At 47.2% G+C, this 27,414-nt stretch overlaps 1 protein-coding gene across 8 annotated transcripts in view; it reads left to right on the forward strand.

Annotated features, from left to right (window-relative positions):
* The window catches only part of ZNF704 (zinc finger protein 704), a 180,120-nt gene that overhangs the window by 54,173 nt on the left and 98,533 nt on the right, over positions 1 to 27,414 (forward strand). For all 8 annotated transcript variants that reach the window (XR_012644395.1, XR_012644396.1, XR_012644397.1 and 5 more), the window contains exon 2: positions 13,001 to 13,248. Coding sequence is in view for 2 of the 8 variants with exons in the window: in XM_074987044.1 (XP_074843145.1) it covers positions 13,001 to 13,248 (248 nt within the window). In the remaining 6 variants the exon portion in view is untranslated. The remainder of the gene's footprint in view (positions 1 to 13,000; positions 13,249 to 27,414) is intronic.

Consider the following 27,414-nt stretch of genomic DNA (forward strand, 5'->3'; position numbering starts at 1 on the left):
GGACACCACCATGCCCTTCTGCATCCTCGCGGATGCGGCCTACCCCCTCCGGCCGTGGCTCATGCGCCCCTACACGGGCCACCTCTCCGCCAGCCAGGAGCGCTTCAACGAGCGCCTGAACCGTGCGCGCCAGGTGGTGGAGTGCTCATTTGGCCGCCTCAAGGGACGCTGGTGATGTCTCCTGACCCGCCTGGATGCCAGCCCCAGCAACATCCCCCAGATTGTGGGTGCCTGCTGCGCCCTGCATAACCTCGTGGAGAGCAAGGGGGAGAGCTTTCTTCAGGGCTGGGCCGCCGAGGCCGGCAGGGCACACATGCAGCCACCTGCTGCCCCCAGTTGGCAGGTGGACCCAGAGGGGACCCGGGTCCGGGAGGCCCTGCGGGCCCACTTCGAGCAACAGGCCGCGGGGTGAACTCTGGCCAGGCCCCCTACTGCCCGCCCCTTCCTCCCCCACACTCCTGCCCCAACGCCCACACCATGGAGCACCCCACCGCCCCCCCCCCACTTGTCCAGGAGAAATGACAGCACGAACTTGTGGGTGAACGTAAATGTTTTTTTTGTCTTAACGAAATTTTTTTTTTTTTGTCAATAAATAAATATGTGAAACAGAAACCAAAAAGGAGGGACAAACGTTCAACAAAAGCAAGATGTGCACAAATAAAACAATATACAACAACAAAGCAGAGAACTGTGCGCCATCAACAAAAAAGAAAAGCAGGGAGGAGGACGGGGAGAACTATTTACAGGGGGGGACGGGGCAAACAGGGGCAGTAACATAAAGCAGTCCCCAAAGTCTGTCCAACAAGGGGGTGGCCACATCCCGGGCCCCTCGCCCCTACAGCCCAGCACTGGGCGTGCCCGGCCGGGAGCTCCGCCGGGCCTGCAGTCTGGTCCGCGGCTGGGTGGGAGCGGGCTCCACCGGAAGGTAGCGGCGCCGGCGAGTCTTGGGTGGCTCCAGGGGTCCCTCGGCGCGGTGGCCCTCGCGGGGAGGTGGTGGGGTGACGGCGGACGGCCCGGCGACGGTTGGAGCAGCTGGTGGTGGGGCTGCAGGAGCGGGCATGGCGGGCGGTGGCTCGGCCGGCGCGGCATGGGGGGCCAGGTAGTCAACCAGCCGGTTGATGGTCTCCATATAGGCCCCCCATGCCTCCCTGCGCCAGGCCAGCGCCTGCTCCTGCAGCCGGAGGTGCTGCTCCGAGACCTCCAGCTGCCGGCGGAGGATGGCCAGCAGCTGGGGGTCCGTGGCCGCCGCCGGTAGCAGGCGCAGGGTCCGCCGTCTGGCCCTCCACGGGGCTGGTCGTTCCTCGGCCGAGGGGCTGCCCTGGAGCGAGGGTCCCGGAGGGCTCTCCGAGACAACCGAGGCCTCGCCGGCGCTCTCTTCCGGTCCTTTGGATGGTGCAGGTGCAGGACACAGGAGAGGAGGGGGGAAAGAAGAATGGAGACAGGCGTTAGTGTGGGCCCCGAGCCGTGGCCTTTGTCCCCCCCGCCCTGTGCTGCAGGTTCCCCATCCCCGTCCCCGGGAGATGCTGCTGTGATGGATGGGGTTCAGGGGTCCCCCTGCCCTGCACCCCGTCCACTGGTGGGAGCGACTGTCACTTCACCCCGCAGGGTCTGAGAGCAGGAGAGGTTTCTTAGGCCACAGATGGCCAGTTTCTGGCAGGAGTGACAGCACCAGCTGTCGGAAGAGACAGTCCTTCCAACCCGTCGTGGGGAGAAGACCCCAAGGGGGGCCCCTCTGGGATGCAGCTTTCCCCCTCCTCTGGCTGGCTGCCTACCAGCTCTCCCTTCCCCTAGCCTCTACCTGTGGCCCCTGCCCTCACCCCCCAATTCCAAGCCAGCTCGGCTTCTCCCTCCTGTTTGCTCAGGGCAGAGGTGTCACCTGCCAGCTGTAGCGCCAGGATCCTCCTTTGGCCCTGGGAGCTCCTCGGCTCTGGTGGCTCATATGTAGCCTGAGTCTCCCTTTGGCACTCCCCCCACTCCATCACATGCTGCTGCTGCGGGGTGTCCCACCCCCTCCACCCGGGGGCCCCTCGAGGTTCCGCTCCCCCCTGGCCCGGGGATGGGGCATGGCACTGTCATGCAGGGTGGCGGGGGGCAGGGGCTGATGGCTGCAGTGCTGTGAGGGCCATGGCCCTAGTGTCCTTGGGGCCATGGCCATGTGAGCGTGTGGGGGGCCCAGGACACATCTCTGTTCCCCCCGCCCCTCAAGCCCCGGGGTGTCCACCAGAGAGGGGTACCTACCTGTGGGTCCGCTCCCACGGTCCGGAGATCCCCGGGGGTCGGAGGCCCTGCTGCTGCTCCGGGATGGCAGGAGGAGGATCTGCAGGCTGGATTCTGCGGAGGAGGAGCCCCCCTCCTCCTCCTCCTCCTCCCCCTCCTGCCGCGATGTCCCGGGGATGGCCTCCGGGGGGGGCCCTCGGGGTGCGGGGCTTGCCTGCGGGGCGGAGTCCGTCTGCAGGGGCTGCTCGGGCTCGTCAGCCGAGGTGTCAAGGGTGGCCGGAGGGGAGGAGGTGTGCCGGGAGCCCAGGATGTCCCTGAGCTCCCTGTAAAAGGGGCAAGTGACAGTGGCGGCCCCAGATCGGCTGGCCGCATCCCGGGCCCGGGCATAACCCTGCCGCAGCTCCTTGACCTTACTGTGGACGTGGTCAGGAGTGCGGGCAGGGTGACCCCGGGCAGCCAGGCCGTCGGCCAGCCGAGCAAACGCATCTGCGTTCCGCCTCTTGCTCCCCATTACCTGGAGCACCTCCTCCTCGCTCCAGAGCCCCATCAGGTCCCGCATCTCGGCCTCCGTCCAAGAGGGGCCCCGCTGCCGCTTCCCAGACTGCGTGGCCCTCTGGCTGCCCTGGCTGCTCTGGCTGCCCTTGTGGGGGGTCCCCTGGGGGCACTGGGGGGGCTGCTGGGCAGCCATGGCCGGTGTCAGGGGTTGAGGGCTGTGCAGGCTCGCCGCGGGTGCGGGCAGGAGCCTGCACGTTGCCTCAGCCTCCTGCAGTCAGGGCGGGGGAGGGGACCTTTAAGGGGCCGCTCCACGCGGCCACCAGTGAGCTGAGGGGCTGGAGAGAGCGTCTCTCAACCCCTCAGCTGATGGCTGCCATGGAGGACCCGGCAATTTCGACGTTGCGGGACACGGATCGTCTACACTGTCCCTACTTCAACGTTGAACTTCGAAGTAGGGCGCTATTCCTATCTCTTCATGAGGTTAGCGACTTCGACGCCTCACCACCTAACGTCGAAGTTAACTTCGAAATAGCGCCCGACGCGTGTAGACGGGACGGGCGCTATTTCGAAGTTGGTGCCGCTACTTCGAAGTAGCGTGCACGTGTAGACGCAGCCCTGATGATCTAGAGGGTTCCTGGTCCTGCTGTGAGGCCAGGGGACTGGACCTGATGAACTACCGAGGGCCCTTCTCAGTTCTAGTTTTCTGTGATCCCGGGACTCAGCAGAACTTCCCTTGCAGTGACAGCTTTCTGCTGGATCTGGGCTTGGGCCCCTGAACTGAGAGCAGAAACTCTTTCCTGTAGGCTTAACGGGGAACTGACAGAAGGGCAGAGATCGTGCGAAAGGCATGAGAGTACTAGCTCCATGTGCTTGGAAGGGATGGTGCCTCAAGTGGAAGGGCAGGGTTGGGACAGCCAGCGCTCGGTTTCACCCAGGCCAAGTTGTGCATTCCCCTCTCTCCAGACAGCCCTCAGTGCCGACCAGATCATGCCGCCTGGTGTTCTGGCAGCAACTTAAAGGACCTGGGACTCCAGCTGCCACCGCTGCTATGTTAGCAGCAACCAGGAGCCCTGGGCCCTTTTGAATCATGAGGCCCTGTGGCCATTGCCCCTTCCTGCCCCCAATCAGTGGGCCTGACTCTCAGTGACACTCGCCATCCTGGCAGTGTGGAGGAAGAAACTAACTGATTTTGAATGTGGATGGGAGAAAAGCCAGTCGGGGAGTGGTGTGCAGGTGGGTAGATTGAGACAAGGCAGCTGGGGAGAGAAGCCTGGGACTGGGTGGGCAGAGAAACTGGGTTAAAGAGTTGGGAGGGGCACACGGAGGTTGAATGAGAGATTTCGGGATTGGAAACCAATTGGGATGAGGAATGTGTTTGGCGTGGGTGATTGGAGGCCAGGCTCAGGGAGGGAGGGAGATTTGAGGAGTGTCTGGTGTGGAGTGAGAACTCTGGCTAGGCAAGGAGACTGGCGCTGCAGTGGGGTTGGGGAACCTGGGGTGGGGAATTTGGGTGGTTGAGACTAGAAGTCACTGAGAAGGGGGATTGGGACTGGGTGAAAAGCCTGAAGGGTGGTGAGTGGGACTGGTTGGATGAGGAGAATGAGATTTGGACTGGGATAAAGAGATGGATGAGGGGAGGAGGCAGGACTAAGAGTGGGATAGGGACAAGTTGGGGGGGAAGTAGCGGAAGAGGCCTTGCTTGGGGGTGTGAGAAGGCTGTGCTCATTAGGTCACACTTTCCCCCAGCCCCTGGAATGGAACCCACATTTCCTGCTCTTGTCATTCCTCTGCTACCAGCATATATCTGCCAACCCCCCTGGCAAAGGGGCCTTTTCTTCTCTGGTGCTGGTCCATTTTGAGGATGACAACCTATTACTGCTGTTAAATGCTCTGTAGCTCAAGTGGCAAAGGTCTATTCATAGGAACTAATTTAGAGGTTCCCAAACTTTTTTTTGCTGACCTCCATCTTCAAAGACTAAAGTACCCTGCTCTCACCCTCTCCTGTTTCTAAGAGGACAGGTGAAATGGATGTCTTGACCCTGTGGGAGCTGGGTGGCAGAGTGCCCAGTACCCCCGGGAGCTTGGGCCAGTTCTCGCTTTGTGTCAGTTGATGAAGACTTCCACACATTACAGAGATTGGGCTGTGCTGGGTTCCAGGATTAGCTCCTTGCCTCTCTTGTGCCGTCTTGGCACAGGGGAGGTACATGGGGCCAAGCTGCAGGGCTGGTGTCTATGGAAGGTTGTACCCTGTGAGTACTGGCCTCCCTGCTGCACAGAGTCTTCTGTTACACTGGCTCTTCTGAACAGCACTGTTTGCTTCCCTTGCTCAGGTTGTATCTGGATGGGGATGGGGCTGTGTGCCCTGGAGTTGAGCGTGGACCTGGCAGCTTAGACCACCCCCCGCCCCCGTCCACTTTGTCTGCTGAAGAGAGCCTTCTGCTGCCCCAGGCTCTTCAGCTGGTCCTGTCAGGTCTTTGCATCCCTGGTAACCTTATTGCACTGTCTTTCCCCACAGCATGTGCCCCTCAGTTTGGGAACATTTGATCTAAAGGTTCCCAGCCTGAGTGATGAACTTGTGCAGGTGTCATAATGATGCCACATGTTGGAATTAATTTTTTCAGTCTGCTTTTTGAAAAACTAGAAAATTACACACCAACTACATTAACACAACATTAGTAAGGTTGCACAGTCAAGCACTGAAAAGTTAGGAAATCCCAAAATTAAAGTTGCACCTGCAATCTGAATTTGATCTCCATTGCACAGATGCTGTGACAGAGCTTTTAATTATGATTACTTTTTTTTTTTTTTTTTTTTTTTAATCTGACGAAGTCCGAGCCACATTCAGTGCATGGCATGGATGTGTTCTGGGAATGAACTCTTCGGGCTTGTCTACACTTGCTCCCGACTTCAAAGGGGGCATGTTAACAAGGGCAATGGGAGATTATTAATGAAGTGCTGCGGTGGCTAATTCTTCCCCACGGCAACTTCGAAGCACCTAACGTCAAAGTGCCGGCATGTGTGTAGACCCTGCCATTGTGTAGTAAGGGTGGTTGCTTCTGCAGGACCCATGTCTTGTTTGTTATAGAAGTTGGGAAGTGTGTTAGTGAATGAAGTGGGGAATTTGCAGGATGAGGAATGCCACTGTCATAATTCAAGTAGTTTAGTTGGATTCTCTTCCTCTCTGTGCCACGGAGTCCCTTTGAGAACCTAATTTTCACAAACCAGATGTTTCACAGCAAATCACTGATCTTGTGTTGCTGGTTTTCTGGGTGTCTGACTTGAGATGCCTGGATCTGGTTTGCGGAAGGGCTGAACACTCTCTGGTGCAACTGAAGACAATGGAAGCTGTGTTTTGTGAAGAATGAAGTTCTAGGCATCTCAGATTGGGCACCCAAAACTAGTAGATGCTTTTGATCTTCATGTCTGTGCCTCATTTCTTCATTTGGAAAGTGGGGATGGGTATTTTGAAAGTAGTTAATCTTTCTGAAGCGCAAGATCCTGCAGTGATGAGCACTGTGGAAAAGCCAATGAGGAAATTAATAATTGTGTCTGCAGAGTAGGGTTTGAATCCTGTCAGGTAAATAAGGCCTGTAGGTCCATGTTGGCTAATGAGGTCCACATAAAATAATCAGTCATTGCTTCTTAAGGGAGCACTGCTCATCTCATGTAGTGAATATGGTGTGGGGGTCCTATAGAAAAAAATAGTACCTAATCACATACTTAAATACTGCCATGGTACAGCACACGCAGGAGCTGTCTTAGGCCGTGTCTACACTAGCCAAAAACTTCGAAATTGCTATGCAAATGGCCATTTAGAAGTTTCCTAATGAAGCGCTGAAATACATATTCAGCATCTCATTAGCATGAGGGCGGTCGCGGCACTTTGAAATTGATGCGGCTCACCGCTGTGTGGCTCATCCAGACGGGGCTCCTTTTTCGAAAGGACCCCGGCTACTTCCAAGTCCCCTTATTCCCATCTGCTCATAGGAATAAGGGGACTTCGAAGTAGCTGGGGTCCTTTCGAAAAGGAGCCCTATCTGGATGAGCCATGCAGCGGCGAGCTGTCAATTTGAAAGTGCCATGGCCACCCGCCTGCTAATGAGGTGCTGAATATGTATTTCAGCGCTTCATTAGTATATTTCAAAATGGCCATTTGGATGGCAATTTCGAAGTTTTTGGCTAGTGTAGAGATAGCCTTAAGGTTTTAAGTACTGAGGGTTTGACTTTCCAGTGTGTATGTGTGTGAATTCTGATCCTGTGGCAACATTGATTGAGGCCCTTAAGGTGAGGGGGCAGGATATGTAGCCTAGTTTTAAAATGTTTGTTTAAATATAATCACCATAACCAAATTTATACCATCTGTACCTGTTCTAGTTGTTTACATGTTGGGTGTTTTGCTTTCCAAGGCAGCGGAGAGGCACATTTTCTCAGTAGCATATCAACTGGCTGTGTGTCAAGAAGTATAAAATGACTGAGGCTTTCTACTACTTAAATTCTTAAAGTAGCCATTGTAGTTTTCTTTTGGAAACTGCCATGGACAGATTAGAATGAGACACACATTAAATCATTTGTCCTAACTATTTATGTACCTGTGACAATGACATGTGCTTTTCATAGAAGAATAAACTTATCTTGTCATAATTATCTTTCCTGTGAACCAAAAATAACAAACCATCCTCCTATCTGCTGATGTTTAAAAACTATACATAGAGATTTTTGAGTGAGGCAAACATCTTTCTATTGTCTTTAATTTGGTGGGAGGCCTTTTCTAGAGGGGTAAAGTGGTAGTTTACTTAACATACATCTACAGTAAAAGTTTTACTTCTAAAATTTCTGCTGACATACAGCTGCCATTAAGGCTATATCACTAGCCTGCATTCTCATTTGTCTGCATTTTCAAGAGAGATGTAAGTGATCATTCCAGTGTGCCCTGGACTACTGGCCAATACACTGTATTCTGGGAAAAGATTGTAGTGCATTTGTGAAATGCCAGCTCTCCTTTCGATTATGGGAGTTTGAGATTAAATCCTCACAAGTCCTGCTGTACCATACCATAACCTCGTTATCCTTACATCAGTCCCTGGAAAAATCATGGAGAGGCTCCTCAAGGAAGTCATTTGGAGGCACTTGGAGGAGGGGAGAGTGATCAGGAATAGTCAGCATGGATTCATGAAGGGCAAGTCATGTCTGACCAATCTGATTAGTTTCTACGATGAGATAACTGGCTCTGTGGACGGGGAAAATCAATGGATGTGATTTATCTTGACTTCAGTAAAGCTTTTGATACACTCTCCCACAATATACTTGTCAGCAAGTTAAAGGAATGTGGATTGGATAAATGTATGGTAAGATGGATAGAAAGCTGGCTAGAAGGTCAGGCCCAGCGGGTAGTGATCAATGGCTCGATGTCGGGATGGCGGTTGGTTTCTAGTGGAGTGCCCCACGGTTCGGTTCTGGGTCCTGTTCTGTTCAACATATTTATCAGTGACCTGGATGAGGGGTTGGATGGCACCCTCAGCAAATTTGCAGATGACACTATTCTAGAGGGAGAGGTAGATGTGCTGGAGGGTAGGGACAGGGTCCAGACTGACTTAGATAAATTGGAAGACTGGGCTGCAAGAAATCTGATGAGGTTCAATAAGGACAAGTGCAAAGTCCTGCACTTGGGCTGGAAGAATCCCAACCATTGTTACAGGCTGGGGTCCGACTGGCTCGGTAGTAGTTTTGCAGAAAAGGAACTGGGAGTTGTAGTGGATGAGAAGCTGGACATGAGTCAACAGTGTGCCGTTGTAGCCAAGAAAGCTAATGGCATATTAGGTTGCATCAAGAGGAGCGTTGCCAGTAGATCCAGAGAAGTGATTATTCCTCTTTATTTGGCTTTGGTAAGGCCGCATCTAGCGTATTGTGTCCAGTTCTGGGCCCCCAGTTATAGGAAGGATGTGGATACACTGGAGAGGGTCCAGCGGAGGGCAACCAAAATAATTAGGGGGCTGGAGCATATGACTTATGAAGAAAGGTTGAAGGAATTGGGACTGTTCAGTCTGCAGAAGAGAAGACTGAGGGGGGGACTTGATAACAGCCTTCAACTTACTGAAGGGAGGTTGCAGAGAGGCTGGAGAGAGGCTGTTCACAGTGGTCATGGATGGCAGAACACGGAACAATGGTCTCAAGTTGTGGTTGGAAAGGTCCAGGCTGAGCATTAGGAAAAACTTTTTCACTAGGAGGATGATGAAGCATTGGAATGGTCTACCCAGGGAAGTAGTGGAGTCTCCATCCCTGGAGGTGTTTAAGTCTCGCCTCGACAAAGCCCTGGCTGGGCTGATCTGATGGGTTTGGTCCTGCTTAGAGCAGGGGGCTGGACTCGATGGCTTTTTTAGGTCTCTTCCAGCTCTATTGTTCTATGATTCTATGATCCTTGTGCCAGTTTTCACTCTCTGCCATCTTGCCATATGAACAGATACTGAACAGATCAGCCAAGCTATCTTTCCTGTTTTAGAAACCAAGCAACTGACTGTTGTGTGTATGCAGAACTCAGGCAATTACCAGGACAGCTGGGTGTGCAGCTATGAATTGGAGAGAACTGAGGATGACTGCAGGCAATGAATGACCTTTGCTAGTTGCTGCAACCGTTTGCTGACCAACTGCACATGGTAGAGTGGCAGTTCTGGGCCTGTGAACTAGGATGGAGAAGCGGGATTGTCTCATGATTCAAATACGGAATGGTAGCAGTAGCTGCAGGATTTGCGGAAGGTCATATTTCTGGAGTTGTGTGCTGAGTTTGTCTCAGCCCTTTGGTGCAGGCACACCAGAATGAAAGCTGCTTTGGCAGTGAACAAATGGGTGGCTATCACAGTTCTAGAACAGCAGTTCCTAACCGGCAGCCTACCCTGCACAGCACTGCGGGCCATGTGACATCCTCTGGGCCAGACAGATCATACTGGAGGCAGCCTACAGTGGTAAATAACTTGAGAACCATTGTTCTAGAAGCTTGCCACTGCAGATGGCTGTCAGACGGTGATCAGGCAGTTCACTTTGGTGGGGATACTCATCATCTAGGTGTGGCCCAGAGAAATCAGTTGCTCAGGAGGGTTCAATGTAAGTTTGACTGGGCCCATACACATCTGTCTTTTTCACGGTAGCTCATCCTCCATCTGTCTTGGGAGAAATAAGGGTGCTCTTCCTAAAAATGCACAGGAAAAGATCAGAGTCCTTGCTGAAAGTTTCCCCAGTGTTGTGCCAGAAAGGATGTCTGTGCCAAGGTAAACCAGAAACTCTGCGAGTGGAGAAGGGTGTAGTAATTCGCTGCAGTAAGGTCTCAGAGTACGCGAGGGTTCCGTTCTGTGTGCCCTCCTGTAACCCGGATTTCACATAAGTGGGGATCCAGGCTTTTCCTCAGGGGAACACACATTCTGCAGCCAGGGAAGCAGCAGAAAGGTAAGTCCTGGGGTGAGGGGGCAGTGGGGGAGGGTTAAGCCTGGCAGTGGGTTGGGGCAATGGGAGGCAGGAGAGGGGTTAGGGCTGCAGGGGGGTGACGGGTGGAGTTGAGCTGGGGCTGTGCACGGGGGTGGTGAGCTGGGCCGCAGGGGGACGTTGAGCTGGAGCTAGAGCTGGGTACGGGTGGTTAGCTGGCAGAGGGGTTGAACTGGAGTCACGCATGGGGGATAGGGAGTTGAACCAGAGCCATGCATTGGGCGGGGGGTTAACCAGGGCAGGAGGATGGAACCGGGGCCACATGCAAGGTGTTTGAAACAGGGTGGGCAGTTTGAACCAAAGCCAGGCACAGTGATGGGGGGTGTGCCAGAGCCACACATGGGTGGTGAACTGGCAGGGGGATTTAATGGGGGCTGGGGAGGTTGAGCTGGAGTCGTGCCTGAGGGATGGTGAGCTAGAACCAGAGGCGGGGTAGGGGATGATTAGGAGTTACGCGTGGGTGGTCAGCGGAGCTGGGGGTGGGTGGGGGCTGAGCCGGGGCCGTGCAGAGCCGGGGGCGGGGGGTTGAGCCAGGGCAGGGGGAGTGAGTTAAGCACAACTGGAAATCACACGTTTCCAGGGTTTACTGTTGGAATCGCGCTCAGCTGCATAAAAGTGGGGTTGCGTACTCTGAGACCTTACTGTATTTCAGTCCAAGCCCTCTGAACCAGAACCAGTTTCTGTTTCTTTCGTGAATCTATGCGCAGCATGCAAACATTTAGTTTTGTACTTGGCTTTTCAGATGTGAAAGGCAAAATGTTGTGCTTATGGTCTAGAAAACATTCCTCATCTAAACTAACAAGAGCATTTTTACAATATCATGTAAATGTGCAGATACGAGATTACCTGCAAGCATTGTTTTGCGTTTTGATGTATTATTTTAAACGCTTAGGTACTTTGTGTGTATTTCTTGTTGTATTTTTTACTTTAAAAATGTTTTTTTCTTTCAGAAAGGCTTCTTATCTAATTCGTCTGCCAAGCCATGTGTTTACATATATATGAATATAAACTATTGCTGCCATTGTGTGCCCTTAAAATAAACTACCTGCTATAAAACAGAATCTCCTTGTTCTCTGCCAATTCCATTTTGAGAAAAGGGCTAGAGAAAGGGAAGTGAAGTGTTGGGATCATAAAAAGAGCTTTTTAAAAGTTGTGCATTAATGGGAGGCAGTAAAATACATCTGAGTTCCCTGTCACCTTCCTTGGTGTGTTCTGTCTCTGACCCAGCAGCATCTCAAATTGCTCCTGGTTATCTGTGGCCTTTGCATTCTTCATGTCCCCTTCCTCGCTGTGCATTTCTGGGGCTTCTGCTGGATGTTGTGACATGTTTGCTCTCACAGATTGGGGTTGAGGTTCCTCCTCAGTATGATGTCAAGCTCTGTACGGCAGAGGCAGCTCAGGGTAGTAGTACTACACTGAAGTTGCTATCTTTCCAGGGAATGATAACGGGACCCCAGAGACCCTGACCCTGCTCTGCCTCTTTCTCCAAGGCCCTGCTCCTGCTCTGCCACTTCCGCTGAAGTTCCATCTCCCTTTTTGTCTGTTCCCCTAGGGCCTTGTCCATGGGTGCCACAAGCTGCCACTGCGAGCTGCACAAGCAGTCTGGCCCCCAGTGGTAGGGTTGCCAACTTTGTGATTGCAACAAAGTGAACACCTTCACCCTGCCCCTTCTCTGAGGCCTGGGCCCTGTTCATTCCATTCTTCTGCCGTCCTTCCATCATTCAGTCTCTTATTTTCACCAGTCTGGGATGGGGGTTGTTGTGCAGGAGGTGGTGTGGGCTTTGGGAGGGAGTTTCAGAGCTGGAGCAGAGGGGTGAAACAGCCCTTTGGAACCACCAGTTTCCACTGAATAGTCAACCAGGACCTGGCCTGTAATTCATGCTCCTTCAATCAGGAAGCAGGCTCTTCTGTGGGGAAGCGGGAGAGACACAGGTTTAAAATATTTACTTTCGAGTAAAAGATAAGTTAATAAATGGATTATCTGGAGCTTCCCAGTTGTGTGGTTTTCTTTTTTTTTAAAATATGTATGAAGTGTGTTTTTTTACCATGTATAACTATGTGCACCTGAAGGAGTAAAAACACACTTTGCATTCCTTCCAAATGATATTTACAATTGTGTTGTGCACTAATGATAGTAAACAGTGTGGGTCTGTAATTTATATGTACAGGCGGAACCTCTCTAATCCACAACGCTCTCATCCGGCAAACTCTCTAATCTGGCATGAGTTTAATTAGCGGGATGACCATTTATCATGGGTGTGGCCAAGTTTCCTGTGGTCCCATGAAGTTTATTTCCAGACACTAGTCCTGGCTCTCCGTGTTCTGTGCTATTATTTAGCTGTAATTTACCCCAAATGTCTTCTAAGAGCCCAGTAAGCAGTGTTAATAATGTGCTAGAAAATAATTAACTCCCATCATCCTGCAAATTCTCTGATCCAGCATCAGTCAGCTCCCCAGGGTGCCAGACGAGAGAGGCTCAACCTGTAGTAGAGAGAGATGGGTTTGTTGTGTGTAAATATACATTGTATACTTTGATTTACTCCTGCGTTAAGAATTATGAACTATCCAAAGCTTCTTACCTTATCAAGTATTTAGGAATTGCCTTCCAAAAATGATCATATTGTCTGGACTGTCTTTGTCACTAGTAAATTTCTTTTGGAGAAAAATTGATGGCAGTTTTAGCGACTGTGAAGGGCAAAGAGGTGGTGGCCTAGGTCAGGGATGTTAAATAGAAGTGGCTGCCTGAGTGGCGTTGAGTTTTTCTCCCTTTTAAGAGAAAGAAAGGAAAAATTAATCATAGTCGCTTTTAATTTTGCAGGCGTGCAGCATTAAGCGTGAAATGACCTTCACTACATTTCAACAGGATGACCTGAAAAGTGACATCAGTCAAAAATTACCAGACCAACAGTTTCTCCTGTTGGCCATGAGGGAGGAAGATTTGAAAACTGCAGACACCAAAAAACCAAACAGAATTCATGAGCATGAAAAAGAAAACACTCGTTCAGTCTGTCTTCTGGAACAGAAACGCAAGGTTGTTTCTTCAAATATTGATGTGCCTCCAGCAAGGTAAGGACAGATTTTAAAAGCATGTTTTGTTTTGTCTTTTAATGGAAGAGGGGAGGAAAAACTTTGATTACTGGTACTGTTGGCTTAGCGAGGCTAATCCATATTCTCCAGCAGTTCAAACAAAAGCATTATACTGTTCTTCTGAAGTGTCTGCTAGAGAACAAAATTTACCAATATCACAAAAAGGAAGCTGAAAGCGTTTGAACCTTACATGTATATATTGCTTCTGCTCTCTCTCTGTAATTGAAGTGTTGTGTAGGGTATAGAGAATTTCCGGCTGCTTCTACACTCACCCCCTTCCGTTGGAGGTGGCATGGTAATGAGGCAGTTCGAAGCAGGCTAATAAGGTGCTAATGTGCATATTCAACACCTCAAAGTGCAGACTTCGAAGTGCAGATTAACCGTGAGGATGCGGGCAGTTTCAGAATAGACACCTCACTTTGATATTCCCTTACTTCCACAAAGCTAGATTGGAGTATGTCGAATGTGGGGCGCTTATTTTGAAGCTGCCCCAACTATACACTGTCAATCTGCAATTCAAAGTCTGTACTTTGAAATTTGTGCGGCCGCCATTATGCTAATGAGGTGTTGAATATGCACGTTAGCGCCTCATTAGCCTGCTTCAACTTGTTTCCTTACCATGCCACCACCGATGGGAGATGGCATATTTAGAAGGAGCCTCAGTCCATTTACCTACATTACTAGTAGTGCACTCTGGACAAGATTTTTTTTTTAGATGAAAATATATGAAAGGAGATTGGGGGAGGTGAGAGTAAAATGGAGATGGAATAGTATTAACAGAGAAGTTGACATAAATAAGGTGTGAGGTTGTCATCTTACGTCTAGGCCCCAGTGTGGAGTAGTGCATAGCTGAGGCATCCTGAAAGAAACCTAGGGGAGGAGATATGCCCCTGACAAATAGGAGAATAATGTCCGAAGCAAGCCAATGATCTTCCCACTCTGACATCTGCCTGGGTGCTTGCTGTCGCAAACCATGCCTGCACCGTGGGGAAGATACTCAAGCGAGCATGTGAGGTTTTACTCTCCATTACATTCCTAAGGCTAAGTCATAATGGCTACGTCTATACTAGCCGAAAACTTCAAATTTGCTATGCAAATGGCCATTTTGAGGTTTACTAATGAAGTGCTGAAATACATATTCAGGACCTCATTAGCATGCGAGCCGCCGCGGCACTTCAAAATTGGTGTGGCTCTCCACCACGCGGCTTGTCCAGACGGGGCTCCTTTTCGAAAGGACCCCGGCTACTTCGAAGTCCCCTTATTCCCATCTGCTCACAGGAATAAGGGGACTTCGAAGTAGCCGGGGTCCTTTCGAAAAGGAGCCCCGTCTGGACGAGCCGCACGGCAGAGAGCCACGTCAATTTTGAAGTGTTGTGGCCGCCCGCATGCTAATGAGGTGCTGAATATGTATTTCAGCGCTTCATTAGTAAACTTTGAAATGGCCATTTGCATGGCCATTTCGAAAGTTTTTGGCTAGTGTAGACACAGCTAATATGACCTATTGGAGGGAGTGAGAGAGAGAGTCAATTAATTAATGAAGTTAAACATGGGAGGGAAATTGGGGATGGTAACAAAGGGAAGAAAAATCTGTGTGTTCCTGAGAAGCAGGGAAGGGTATGGATAATTCAATTAAGATGTCTTTGAAGAGTAAGATTGCAGTGTAAATGGTTGAGCATACTTTTACTTTGTACATTATGTTACACCTCTCTTGTTCCACTCTGGACCTACTATAAATGCACAAAAACATGAGTAATTTTATCACTGTTATCAACAATTGTATTTTGGTTTAACTGCGTAGGATGAGTATTTGGGGACAAATAATTGTTCTCCAACTTGATAAATGCCCAGGCAAGAATGAGATGACAATATGTTTTATGTGTTTTGGAATTTAAATAATAGCTATAAATGCTGCTTGTCTATAAAAATAGGGGTGGAACATAGATGGTTTGGAATCTTCTGCAACTTAACACATAACAAGGGAAAAAAAATTGGGTATAGGCACCTATATAAGAGAGAGCCCTAAATCTCGGGACGGTCGTCCCCTAGAAAATTCTGAAAATTTGAACAGTAGAAAACGCCTCTCACACGCATTTGAAGGTAAAGTTTCTGTGATGGTTCAAATTTCTTGAAATTCTTCATTCTGTAATGGATAGAAACTACTGCAGTTAATGTTGAAGTGAGTGACCTGTGGTCCAGATTAACCTGTAATGCTTTTGTATGTATTATTATTTTTGTTAATTTTGACATTCTGGTTTCAGCAAAAGCTTTGTAAAATGGTATTACTGGTTTTGCTCTACTCCTAGGGCCGTGTCTACACTTGGCCAAAATTTTGAAAGGGCCATGCTAATGGCCAAATCGGAGAATACTAATGAGGCACTGAAATGAATATTCAGTGTCTCATTAGCATACTGCCAGCTGTGGCACTTAGAAAGTGCCGCATTTTGATTGGGCGCAGCTCGTCTACACGGGGCCCTTTTTGGAAGGATCCCGCGAACATCAAAATCAGCTGATAGGAATAAGGAGATTTTGACATTTGCAGGGTCCTTTTGGAAAGGGCCCAGTGTAGACAAGCCACGGGCGATCGAAGTGCCGTGGCTGGTAGCATGCTAATGAGGTGCTGAGTGTTCATTTCAGCACCTCATTAGTGTTCTCCAATTTGGCCGTTAGCATGGCCCTTTCAAAATTTTGGCTGAGTGGATTCTGTCTCTAGGGCCGTGTCTACAACTGTTGAAATCCAATTGGTTCACATGTGTTCGGAGCTGGAATTCTGTTTCAGCTCTATCTCTAATAAACGAGTGAAAGTTTGAGATTTGGAAGTTATAGTGTATTTCAGTGTGTTCATGATGCTCATTGTGTGTTATCTAAGTGCCACCCAAACATGGCTAGATTTATCTCAAGACACTCCTCTGTGTAAGGCAGTGTTAGCATCTCCATTTAAGGAAACTGAGGCACAGGGTTGAAGTGCTTTTTGTTAAAATGCCTTTTGTTCAGTCATAGAAATGGAAGTAAACTTGGGAAGCATGGTCAAGTAAACATAGGCCATCCCTGACAGGGATTTATCCAACTGTTCTGAAACACTTCCAATGATGGGATTTTGTAACCTCCCTTAGATACCTCTTTCAGAGCTTTAACTACCCTTCTAGATAAATTCTCCTAATATCTAACCTCAATCTACCTGGTTGCAGATTTAGCCCACAACTACTTATCTTACCTTCACTGGACTTGGAGAACAATTGATCTCTGTCCTCTTGTCCTCTCTTAACATACTGAAGACTGCTTTTAGGTCCTCCCACAAACTTAAGACTAAACTTGCCCATTTTAAGCCTTTCCTCATTGTCCAAGTTTTCTAAACCTTTTATCACTTTTGAAGCTTTCCTGTGGACTTTCCGAAAGTGTGGCACCCATGATTGGATAGGGGACTCTAGCTGAGGTCTTACTAGCACCGAACACAGGAGGACAATTACCGTCCATGTCTAATGTATGACACTCCTGTTTATACACCTCAGAATATTACCCTTTTTAGCAACTGCATCACATTGTTGACTCCTATTTTATTTGTGATCTGCTAACCCCTAGATCCTTTTCAGCAGTTCTACTGTCTGGCCAGTTGTGCCCCATTTTGTAGGTGTGCATTTGATTTTTTGTCCAAGTAAAAAGTAGTACTTTGCACTTGACTTTATAATATTTCATCCTGTTGATTTCAAAACAATTATCCAGTTAATCAAGGGCAATTTTAATTCTGATAATGTCCTCCAAATTGCTAGCAACCCCTCTAGAGTGGTGTCCTCCACAAATTTTATAAGCATAGTCTCGACTCCATTATTGTAGTCATTATTGAAAATAGTGAATAGTACTGGACACCAAGACAGAATCCTGCACAATTCCACTAGGATTCCACTTCACAGCCTGCTCTGGCAAGGAGTTCCACAGGATGACACTGCACTGTATGAAGAACTTCCTTTTATTTGTTTTAAAACTGCTGCCCATTAATTTAATTTGGTGTCCCCTAGTTCATATATTATGGGGAAAATTAAATAACTTTTCCTTACTCACTTTCACCACATCAGTCATGATTTTATGTACCTCTATCACATCCCCCTCTTAGTCTCCTCTTTTCTAAGATGACAAGTCCTAGTCTCTTTAATCTCTCTTCATATGGGACCACCCATTCCAAACCCTTAATTGTTTTAGTTGCCCTTTACTGAACCTTTTCTAATACCAGTATATATTCTTTGAGATGAGAAGACCACATCTGTGCACACTATTCAAGATGTGGCAGTTAGATATTCTCCATCGTCTTCTTTATCCCTTTCTAAATGATTCATAGCATCCTGTTTGCTCTTTTGGCTGCCACTGCGCACTGTGTGGATGTTTTCAGTGAGCTGCCCACAGTGACTCCAAGATCTTTCTTGATGAGTTATAACTAAATTAACTCCCGTCATATTGTATGTATAGTTGGGGTCATTTTTTCCCATCTGCATTACTTTACATTTATCCACGTTATGTTTTGTTTGCCATTTTGTTGCCCAGTTACTTAGTTTTGTGAGATCTTTTTGAAATTCTTCGTAGTCTGCTTTAGTCTTAGCTCTCTTGAGCAGTTTAGTTTTGTCTGAAAACTTTGCTGCCTCACAGTTTTCCCCTTTCTTCAGATCATTTATGAATAAGTTGAATAAGATTGGTCTTAGGTCTGATTCTTGGTGGAAACCATTAGTTACCCCTGTCCATTCTGAAAATTTACCATTTATTCCTACCTTTTGTTTCCCGTTTTTTTAGCCAGTTCTCAGTCCATGAAAGGATCTTCCCTTTTATCCCATGATGACTTAATTTACATAAGAGCCTTTGGTGAGGGACCTTGCCAACAGCTTTCTGGAAATCTAAGTACCTGTACACTATATCTGCTGGATCCCCCTTATCCACACCTTCGCTGACCCCTTCAAAGAAAATAAGACATGATTGTCCTTTAGAGAAACCATGTTGACTTTTGCCCAACTATTTACATTCTTCTATTTGTCTTACAATTTTATTCTTTTCTATTGTTTCAACGAATTTGCCTGGTACTGATGTTAGACTTACTTCTCTGTAATTGCTGGGATCGCCTCTACAGCCCTTTTAAAATATTGGCCTTAGGTTTGCATTCTAAAACAAAGAGACTTTAATACCAGATTACAAAGGGAGACGTCTGAATTGGAATTTATTATCAAGTTTAATACTTATCGCCTTGGACTCCACAAAGATATCAATTACTTTACACATTACAAGGACAATTTCCCCACCTCTGATATTCGCAGTGACCCCAGGCAGTTCATTAACTTAATAGACAGTTGCAGAAACTCTTTTCTTCCCACTCTTCCCCACTTCTGTCCTATCTAGCTGATTCATCAGTTTTTATTTCATGTTTTTCTATCTTTCTTTTAAATTCTCTTCATCTCAGTTATCCGGTTTCTCCAGATCTGAAGAAGTGGGTCTAACCTGAAAAAGCTCATCACCTAATAAGTTATATTGTTAGTCTTTAAGGTGCTACAGGACTGCTTTTTTGTTTTATGAAGATACAGACTAACATGGGGCCACCTCTCTGAGACTACTGTATGCAAGTTATTGCAAACACAATGTCTTTGTTTGAATAGTGCAGTAAGAAACCAGGCAAGGGTTGCTTTGACTTTGTTTATGCAAGGCATCATCTTGTTTATATAAGATCTGCTTATAATTTAGAAAAGAAACACAAACTTCTGCAACTGTGCATGAGGACTTAAGGTAAGGGCACAGAACACTATAGAAATACAGCTTACTTGTTTTTCATTTTAATAACATAGTAGAGACCACGCATTACCAAAGTCACCCCACTGAAGCATTTAAAAGGACAGGTGATCACAGACAAAAAGCTGCAAATGTCCAGATGGGTGGAACACGACTGAAGTCTTTATTCCCACAAGCATACAATACAACCTGAACTTGACAACCTCATCCCAACCCTTCCAGAAATGTCTATGCTAGATGTAGAGCCTGTGGAGGAGGAAATTTCTCAAGCTTGTGGGGAGGGATAGCTCAGTGTTTTGAGCACTGGCCTGCTAAACCCAGGGTTGCAAGTTTAGTTCTTGAGGGAGCCATTTAGGGATCTGGGGCAAATAAATGTAAAAAAAAAAAAATGGTGCTTGGTCCTGCCAAGAGATCAGGGGCCTGGAATCAATGACCTTCTAACGTCCCTTCCAGTTCTGTGAGATGTGTATCTCCATATTTTTTATTTTTATTTTTAGCTCTTGATGTTCTCTCCAATGGAAAAGTGCCAGGAAACAACAGAATCCCAGCTGAAGTCTGAGGAGCAAATATGCTGTGCTCCAAGTCCTAAATAAGGGTGGAGGTGAGAGGTGGGTGAAGTGTTGAACTGGAGAAAAAAAAAGGGAGGGCTGTATCTCGGTGATGACCCGCACCACTGGTGTAATTATAGCCGTGGCTTACACTACACTACTAACCGGAGGAATAGGATTACACCCAAAAGGAAGAGAAACACCCCCTGAGGTTTTGCTAACTCCCAGTAGTTATCTAAAACAGCCCATGGGTTGGTAGAATTCATTGGCTGTTGTTTATCCTGATTTCTAAGAGCTGTTTTCTATCCCCAGGAAGTGAGAGTTTCGAGTTTCAGGGGATAGGACTTAAGGGTTAATAGGAGAGTGTGACGTACAGATGCAAACAGACAAACAAACTGTTCTGTAGAGCACGAGGTTCAGCGGACCATGCTTCCCAGCTGAGGCAGCTTGCTTTCAGAACTTCCCGGTCATTGGGTCAAAGCCCTTTCAGGGGTTCTGGGGCGTCTTTGCCTCAGCCTTACACATGACCCTTACAGGCTCATGAAACTAAAGACACACACACAGTAATACACATAGCTGTGGCAGGGTACTAAAAGGAAAACCAGAGGTAAAAATGCAAATGCTAATTTTTACTTACGCAGCTGAGCAGGTACAGGAACAAAACAACAAAACACTGCATCTGGCTATCTAAGCTATAATGTTACAAATTTCTCCATGGTACCAATAGGTATTCACACACTACTCTGTTTAACTTGCAAGCAGGCGGGAGGAGTGGCAAAGGGTGATCAGTCCTTGTCGCAGACAGTGTCCGGTCTCTCCAGGATTCGGGAGTTCCTCTCCCTCCTTACATTGTTGCCCTCCTTTATAGTCCTGCTATTTGCTGGCTCCACCCGAGGCCTGACACATCACATCCGGGTTGCTTCTGCTTCTCTTCGCCTGCAGCCCCTCTCAGCCCCCTGCCCCATTTTGCACAACCATACATCTCATGCTTATTTTTTCCTTTTAAGGTATGCAGCTGGCCCTCTGGGCTGCTAGGTCAGAGGCCATGGATCTTTCCTGTTTAGGTTTTTCCTGTTTGTCAATTTGAGGTGGGGAGAAGGCTGCAGATAGTGCAGTCTGCAAGCAATTCAGCAAATTCTGTTGCCAACTGGTTTAGACTTGCCCAATTCACTTGGTTCCTCAGTTCTTGGTGTGGGGTTAGTGGTTTAGCCTGTTTGTGCTGAGGCATATTTCCCTATAACAATTTAAAAAGGTCTCTGGACCCTGCCTCCACCCCACATACCTCATCGTGTTTTTCAAGTGCCCATGCAATTCACCCTAACATGCCCGAGCATGGCTGTTCACTTAAGGGTCACCAGGTAATTTTGCACAAAAACAAACAAGACTGTGTGCTCTTCCCCATTTCTCTGTGATTTACTCCTAAAATGTTGGAGAGCTGGAGATGTTCCGTATGACATTGAAGGATGCAAACACCATCACCCTTTATGAAAACAAAGGCAACAAGGGTGACTAAAACAACTACAGAGGCATCTCATTACTGAGCATCACAGGAAAAGCATTTGCCCACGTCATTCTCAAACACCTGCAAAAACTCGCAGATGGAGTCTATCCAGAAAGACAATGTGGCATCCAGGCTGGCAGGTCAGCAATGGACATGATTTTCTCCCTTTGACAACTACAGGAAAAATGCAGAGAACAAGGAAAGCCATTATGCATAGCATTTGTGGACTTAACAAAGGTGTTTGACATAGTTAGTAGATCTGGACTATACAGAATATTAACCAAGACTGACTGCCTACTGACCCTATTGAAGACATGAAAGCAAACATGAACACAAAGCAACAGTGCAATATGATGGGTCTACATGAGAATCATTTACGATGAACAGTGGAGTCAAACAAGGGTGTGTTCTTGCCTCTACTCTCTCTTCTGCATATTCTTCTCAGTTCTACTAAATTGCACATTTCAAAGTCCACACAAGATTAGATGGCTCTCTCTACAACTTGGCAAGACTTAAGGCCAAAACTAAGGTCAAGAAAGTCCTCATTAGGAAACTCCTCTTTGCAGATGATGCAGCTCTCTTCGCTCATAATGAAGACACGCTACGGTCACTGATGGATTCTCTGTCCAGAGCTTGCAAGTTGTTTTCCCTTCACATAAGCATGAAGAAAACTTTTGTATTCACTCAAGGTATATCTGAGTGACCCAGCGTCATTCTGGATGACAGCCCATTAGATGTGGTTCAACAATTCTGTTACCTTGGGTCTATTGTCTCCACAAACCTCTCCATGGACAACGAACTGAACATCAGAATCGGGATGGCAGCTACTATTTTTGGCAGACTTATGAAATGAGCATGGAGCAATCCTAAGCTGTCAGTGAAAACAAAGATACTAGTCTACGAGGCATGTGTATTGAGTATCCTGCTATGTGGCTCTGAGGCATGGACCACCTACTTGAACCAGGACTAAAAACTGAACAGCTTCCATCTTCATTGCTTCCGCAGAATTATGAATATCAACCGGCAAGATAAAGTTTAAAATGCAGATGTCCTGTCAAGATCTGTCATACCCAGCCTCATAGCAGTCCTCAACAGCAGAAGACTACGTTGGCTTGATCATATGAGAAGAATGGGTGAGGAATGTCTTCCCAAAGAAATCCTCTTTAGTGAACTGTCATGTGCGTTCAGAGCAAGAGGAAGACCAAAGCTAAGATTCAAGGATACATGCAAAAACACCATGAAAAAATTCAACATTGATCCAAAATCCTGGGAATCTACATGATCAAATCGAAATACCTGGTGACAACTGCTATGACAGGGCACATCATGCTTTGATAGTAAATGTGCAAGCCCCGCAAAAGAACTTCGTCTTAGATGGGAAAAGCTCTCAGACTCACTAATTCAGAAATAGACTAACATGCAGTTATTGCAAATCCAATATTGGATGAATAAGCCATGAGAGAAGCTGCAGACTCAAACAGTGTCCATACATCCTGGCCACCACTGCTAACCATCGTCAATTGAGATGAAAAGGAGCCATAGAGAGAGGATTTAAGGAGATATGACTTTGGAGCTTCATTTTGTTTTTTGTTTTTTTCTGGTGCCAGCATCCATAACTAAAATAAAACTTCATAATAGCCTTCTAAACAAAGGAATACCGAGGATAAGAGCTTTAGAGATACAGAGCTAGTAATACAGAACATTAACAAAGCAAGCAAACATCTTGAATATTAGTCTTCTGTAGGCTTCTTCAGAATTAGCTGCATACTCAATTGAGCTAATATCCCTTGTTTTAAAAAGAAACCACTGGCATATTATTCTCCCCATAATGCATTGTAATAAATGTAGGTAAGACACAGAATAATATCTTTCAGTGAATGAGAATGACGGTCTTAGTGGGGATGTGTGAGGGTAATGACCAAGAGTCATTTTGAAAATGTAGTTACTCATAAATGCCACTTTACAGATAAGTAGCTGTCTTAGGGCTTCCAACATTTTTTATTATGAAAATAAAGAAATATAAAAAGTTTAAATTGAGTGCAACAGCCATTTGGAAGCTTACTTCTGACATATGCTTTAGTTTCACTTGATGGCACTACAGAGAACCTTGGTTTTGTGAAAATGTGACTAGGGCTCAACAAAACACAATAATTCTGTTTTGTTCTAAATAAATGAACAAATATTTTGAAATTTGTTTCTGTAAAAGGGTAGAACAAAACAGTGACCTTTCTCTTATTTTTTTTCCATGAAAAATTCTGAATTGGACAGGTTCCAGATTAGCCAGCAGTCCTGTGGGTAGGTCACTCACAAAGGTACAATTGAAGAGACCCAATTGAAGTCACTGCTGGAGATGAGGCAGGACTTGAACTTGGGTCTTCCACATCCCCTATGAGTTGTTCTAGCCACAACTCCTGACCAGCTATCAATGTAATTGAGTTTAAAGGGGTAGTAGATAGATTGAAATATATTTGTATATGTTAAGATCCTTTAGACAATTATATGTGAAAGAATTTAAAAAAATTTGACTTATATTTCACCAAATGCTGATGTATTGACTGTTTGCATTTCACTCGGTGTAGACACTTTCTGGCTCTCAGAGCATTATGATGGTGCTGCAGTGTTTGGATTGCAAATGGGATTAAAATAAGAGAAAACTGTAGAGTCTTTATTGTGGAGGATGGGTTTTATTTTGTAAAAAGTAAATATGGGCCTTACATCCACATGAGAATCTCCTTTTTAAGGTGATTATATTTGTTATTTATCTTGTGTTGCCATACTAACCTACAATGTTTTGAGCTGGATTTTTCTTTTTGCTTTAAAATGTTGTATAAAACATGGCTGACGTAGAGGGCTTTTTAAGCGCAATTTAAGGGGAGAGAGAATGCATTCTTAGCTTAGCAAGAGGACCAGAAAGAATTTGAGGGAATTTAATATTCCCTCCTGAAATGTATCTTTTTCTTCCATATAAGTGTCATTGTGTTTACTTCAATTTTAGTTAGACTGCACATCTGCTTTTGTATTTGTGTTTGTTATATAATTGTTTTGCAGAGTTTGGGCTGAATGCCTCTGTATGAAAGTTTTTCCAGTTGTACTAGGGAGAAATTAGGGATTCATTCATTTAGGGTAACCTTTTTGTCAGTGCAAGTGTGAAAAACCAGGACAGGCACTGGGGATGATAAGCATCTATATAAGAGAAAGCCATGTATATTGCAATTATCCCTGTAAAATTGGGACATTGGTCACCCTATACTTAGCTAGCCTGCTATAGTAACTGGTTTCTGCAATAACAGTAATCCCTTGATTTATGTAAAGGTTGCATTCTGGGCAGCCACCACATAAATCAAATTTAATGTAAATTGGTGGGGGGGCGGTGGGGGAGCGGGCAGCTGGGGGAAGTGGAGGGAGCAGCCACGTGGTCCCTGGCTTCTCCCAGCTGGAGGGCACACAGTTGCTTGCCCAGCGGTTTCTGGACAAGAAACTGCTCCTGTCAGGGACTGCAGCCTGACTTGAGGCTGCCACCCTTAACAGGAGTGGCTGCCATCCCTGACAGGAGCAGGAAACCGCTTCTGTCAGGGGCAGCCAGAGACAGGGGTGGCAATTGCGTAAACCTGAGACACACACAACTTGATTGCAAGGGTTTACTGTATCTCCTTTTATCTTTACATGTAACTCAATGTGCTGTAATTTATACCACTGTATTATGGAGTCTGAGTACTAGAAAGGATAACATTTTAGCACCTCACGTTCTTCTGCATTTAGACCCCTGGTTTTATTCTAGTATTTTGTAATTTACTCCTGGGAGTATTCTGCATTTAAAAATAATTCTGTGCACAATGTTTTAAAATTCTGCAAAATTGTGCACATTATTTGTCAAAATAACATAGTGTAAATATGCCGATTTCAATTATTTTGATAATATATTTAAATATATCTGTCAGCAAGTGTGTCCATAATAATACAAAACAAAGCAAGCAGTCCTGTAGCAGATACAGACTAACACGGCTACCGCTGTAATAATACTGACAGCGAAAGATGTTTTCTGACAAATAGACTCCTAACTAGGCATATTAATATGAAACTTTGAGGAATAATTCATTTGAACTACAGTACAGAACTGTATTTACCACACCCCTCAGAAGCAGGCTTGAAGGAGTCAAGGGTAAAGGAGGAGCTGATGGGGAGAGAGAAGTAATTGCTGGGAAAGACCCTGGGAGTGAACCTTGGGAGGTGGAGTTGTTGGGGGTAGATGAGAGAAATACAGAATAATTGGGTGTGGGGGGGGAGCCTGATGGGATTGTCGGTGAGCTGGGGAGCCTCTCCCAGACAGACGTGGTTGACCTTTCTAATCAGTTGGGCACATCTGTCCCTTACCCCATGTGTCTCTGCATTCATCTCCTACGGCCCTACTTTCAGTCTGTTCCTCACCCTAGCTCTTCTGAACCCCTGTTTATGTCACCCCCTCCAGGAGACCCATGTGCCTGCTGCTATCTGTCTCCCCATCCCCTCTCCTGCACATCCTGTGCCTGATCATCTGGCCCTGCAGTCAGGGCACTGTGAGCAGCACATACTCTGCTCTCTTCCTATTGGCTACTGACTACTACAGCCAGTGACCCATGAGCCAGCTGCTCTTATTTTGGTAACAAAATGGCCACTGGTGGGCAAAAGAAATAACTGCAGTTCCTCTTCAGCAGAATGTATTAAAAAAAATCTGCAGAGGGCATAAACTCTGTGCATGACACAGTGGTGCACGATTCCCTCAGGAGTAAGAATTACATACTGGCTACCCTGTTCTGACCCTCATATGATGGCTTATATGATGGCTGCCCTGTTCTGAACTTTTGTTCCCTTGATCAGCTTTCCCCTGTGTGCGGCTAATGAGGTGGTAGGCCTGACCTAGGTGAGCAGACTTTAAAAGCCAGAGGCAGAGCGACCAGGGGAGCGACGCAGACAGGGGGCTGCAGAGTAGGGAGTTTGATACAGGGAGTTCTACTATGGTTAGGAAGACCTGCAACACCTCTGCCAGCACTGCTCTTGCCTTGTCCGCCTGTGGTCAGACAGACCTCCTGACCAGGGATGCCTCTATCCAGATTCTGGCATGGTTTTGCGGGGACTGAGACTTAAATCCAGGCTGGGGGGACCATCCAATGTGGAAGGTGTCTGCTGATGAAATCTCTCGGGAAGCAGTGGGAGAGTTACATGAGGAAGTGGCTAGGCTAAGGAGGATCCAAGTCCACAAGCAATTCCTGGGCAGTATTCATGTGGAGGCTGCTGAGGCTAATGTAGCTGTCCCACCACTCCAAAAGACTACTGAGACACCACCGGTAGAGGAGGAGATAGCTCAGGTGGGACACTGGCAGCTAGTCACTCTGGCAGCCGGCAGTGCTCCATTCCTGCTCCCAACCCTCCTGCCATGGTCCTGGGAAACCGTTATGCTGTTCTGGATAGGGGAGACATGAGAGACCCCTCCAGCAGAGGAAGAGAAGCCTTGTACTTACAAGGCAGGGAGGTCTGCTGTCAGGGTAGTGGTGGTAATGGTGGTCAGAGACTCTCTTCTGAGTGGGATGGAGACACCCATGTGTCGCCCTGACATGTCATCTCAGGAGGTACGCTGCCTAGCAGGAGTCTGTATCCGAGATGTTACGGAGGCATTGTCAAGCCTTCAAACTGCTACCCTATGCTCCTCATCCATGTGGACATGAATGATGCTGCAAGATGTAACCTTGAGCAGATCAGGGCTCTGGGAATATGGTGAAGGAGTTGGGAGTGCAGGTGGTGTTCTCTTCAGTCCTTCCTGTCAAAGGAAGGGGCCCAGGCAGAGACAGGTACATCCTGGAGGTGAATGCCTGGCTGCGATGATGGTGTTGCCAGGACCACTTTGGCTTCCTTAACCATGAGATGCTATTCTACGAAGGACTGCAAAGCAGGGGTGGAATTCAGCTTTTGAGGAATGGGAAGACTGTATTTGGATTGAGGCTGTCTAACCTAGTGAGGAGGGTGTCAAGCTAGCTTTCATGGGAACAGATGACCAAAGCCCACAGATAAGTAAAAAACTTGGAGGCCTGGGAGTTGGGTTGAAAGTGGGAGGGATTATGGGCTATTATAGCAGAGGAAAAAAGAACTAGGCAGAACTGGAAGGCAAAAACAAATCAGTATCTTAGATGCCTGTAGTAGACCCCCAAGTTATCAGAATTATGGTCCTGCGCACCCTTGCATAACTCGAATTTTGCACAAGTCGTGGGGGGAACCAGGAACCGGGTGAGGGGAAGCCATGGAGAAGCCATGCCACTGTGGCTGTCTTCCTGCCTGGCTCCCCCAGTCGGGGGAACTGGGTGGGCAGACAGC

The sequence above is a fragment of the Carettochelys insculpta genome, chromosome 2 (genome assembly GCF_033958435.1).
Source record: "Carettochelys insculpta isolate YL-2023 chromosome 2, ASM3395843v1, whole genome shotgun sequence".
Lineage (NCBI taxonomy): Eukaryota > Metazoa > Chordata > Testudines > Carettochelyidae > Carettochelys > Carettochelys insculpta.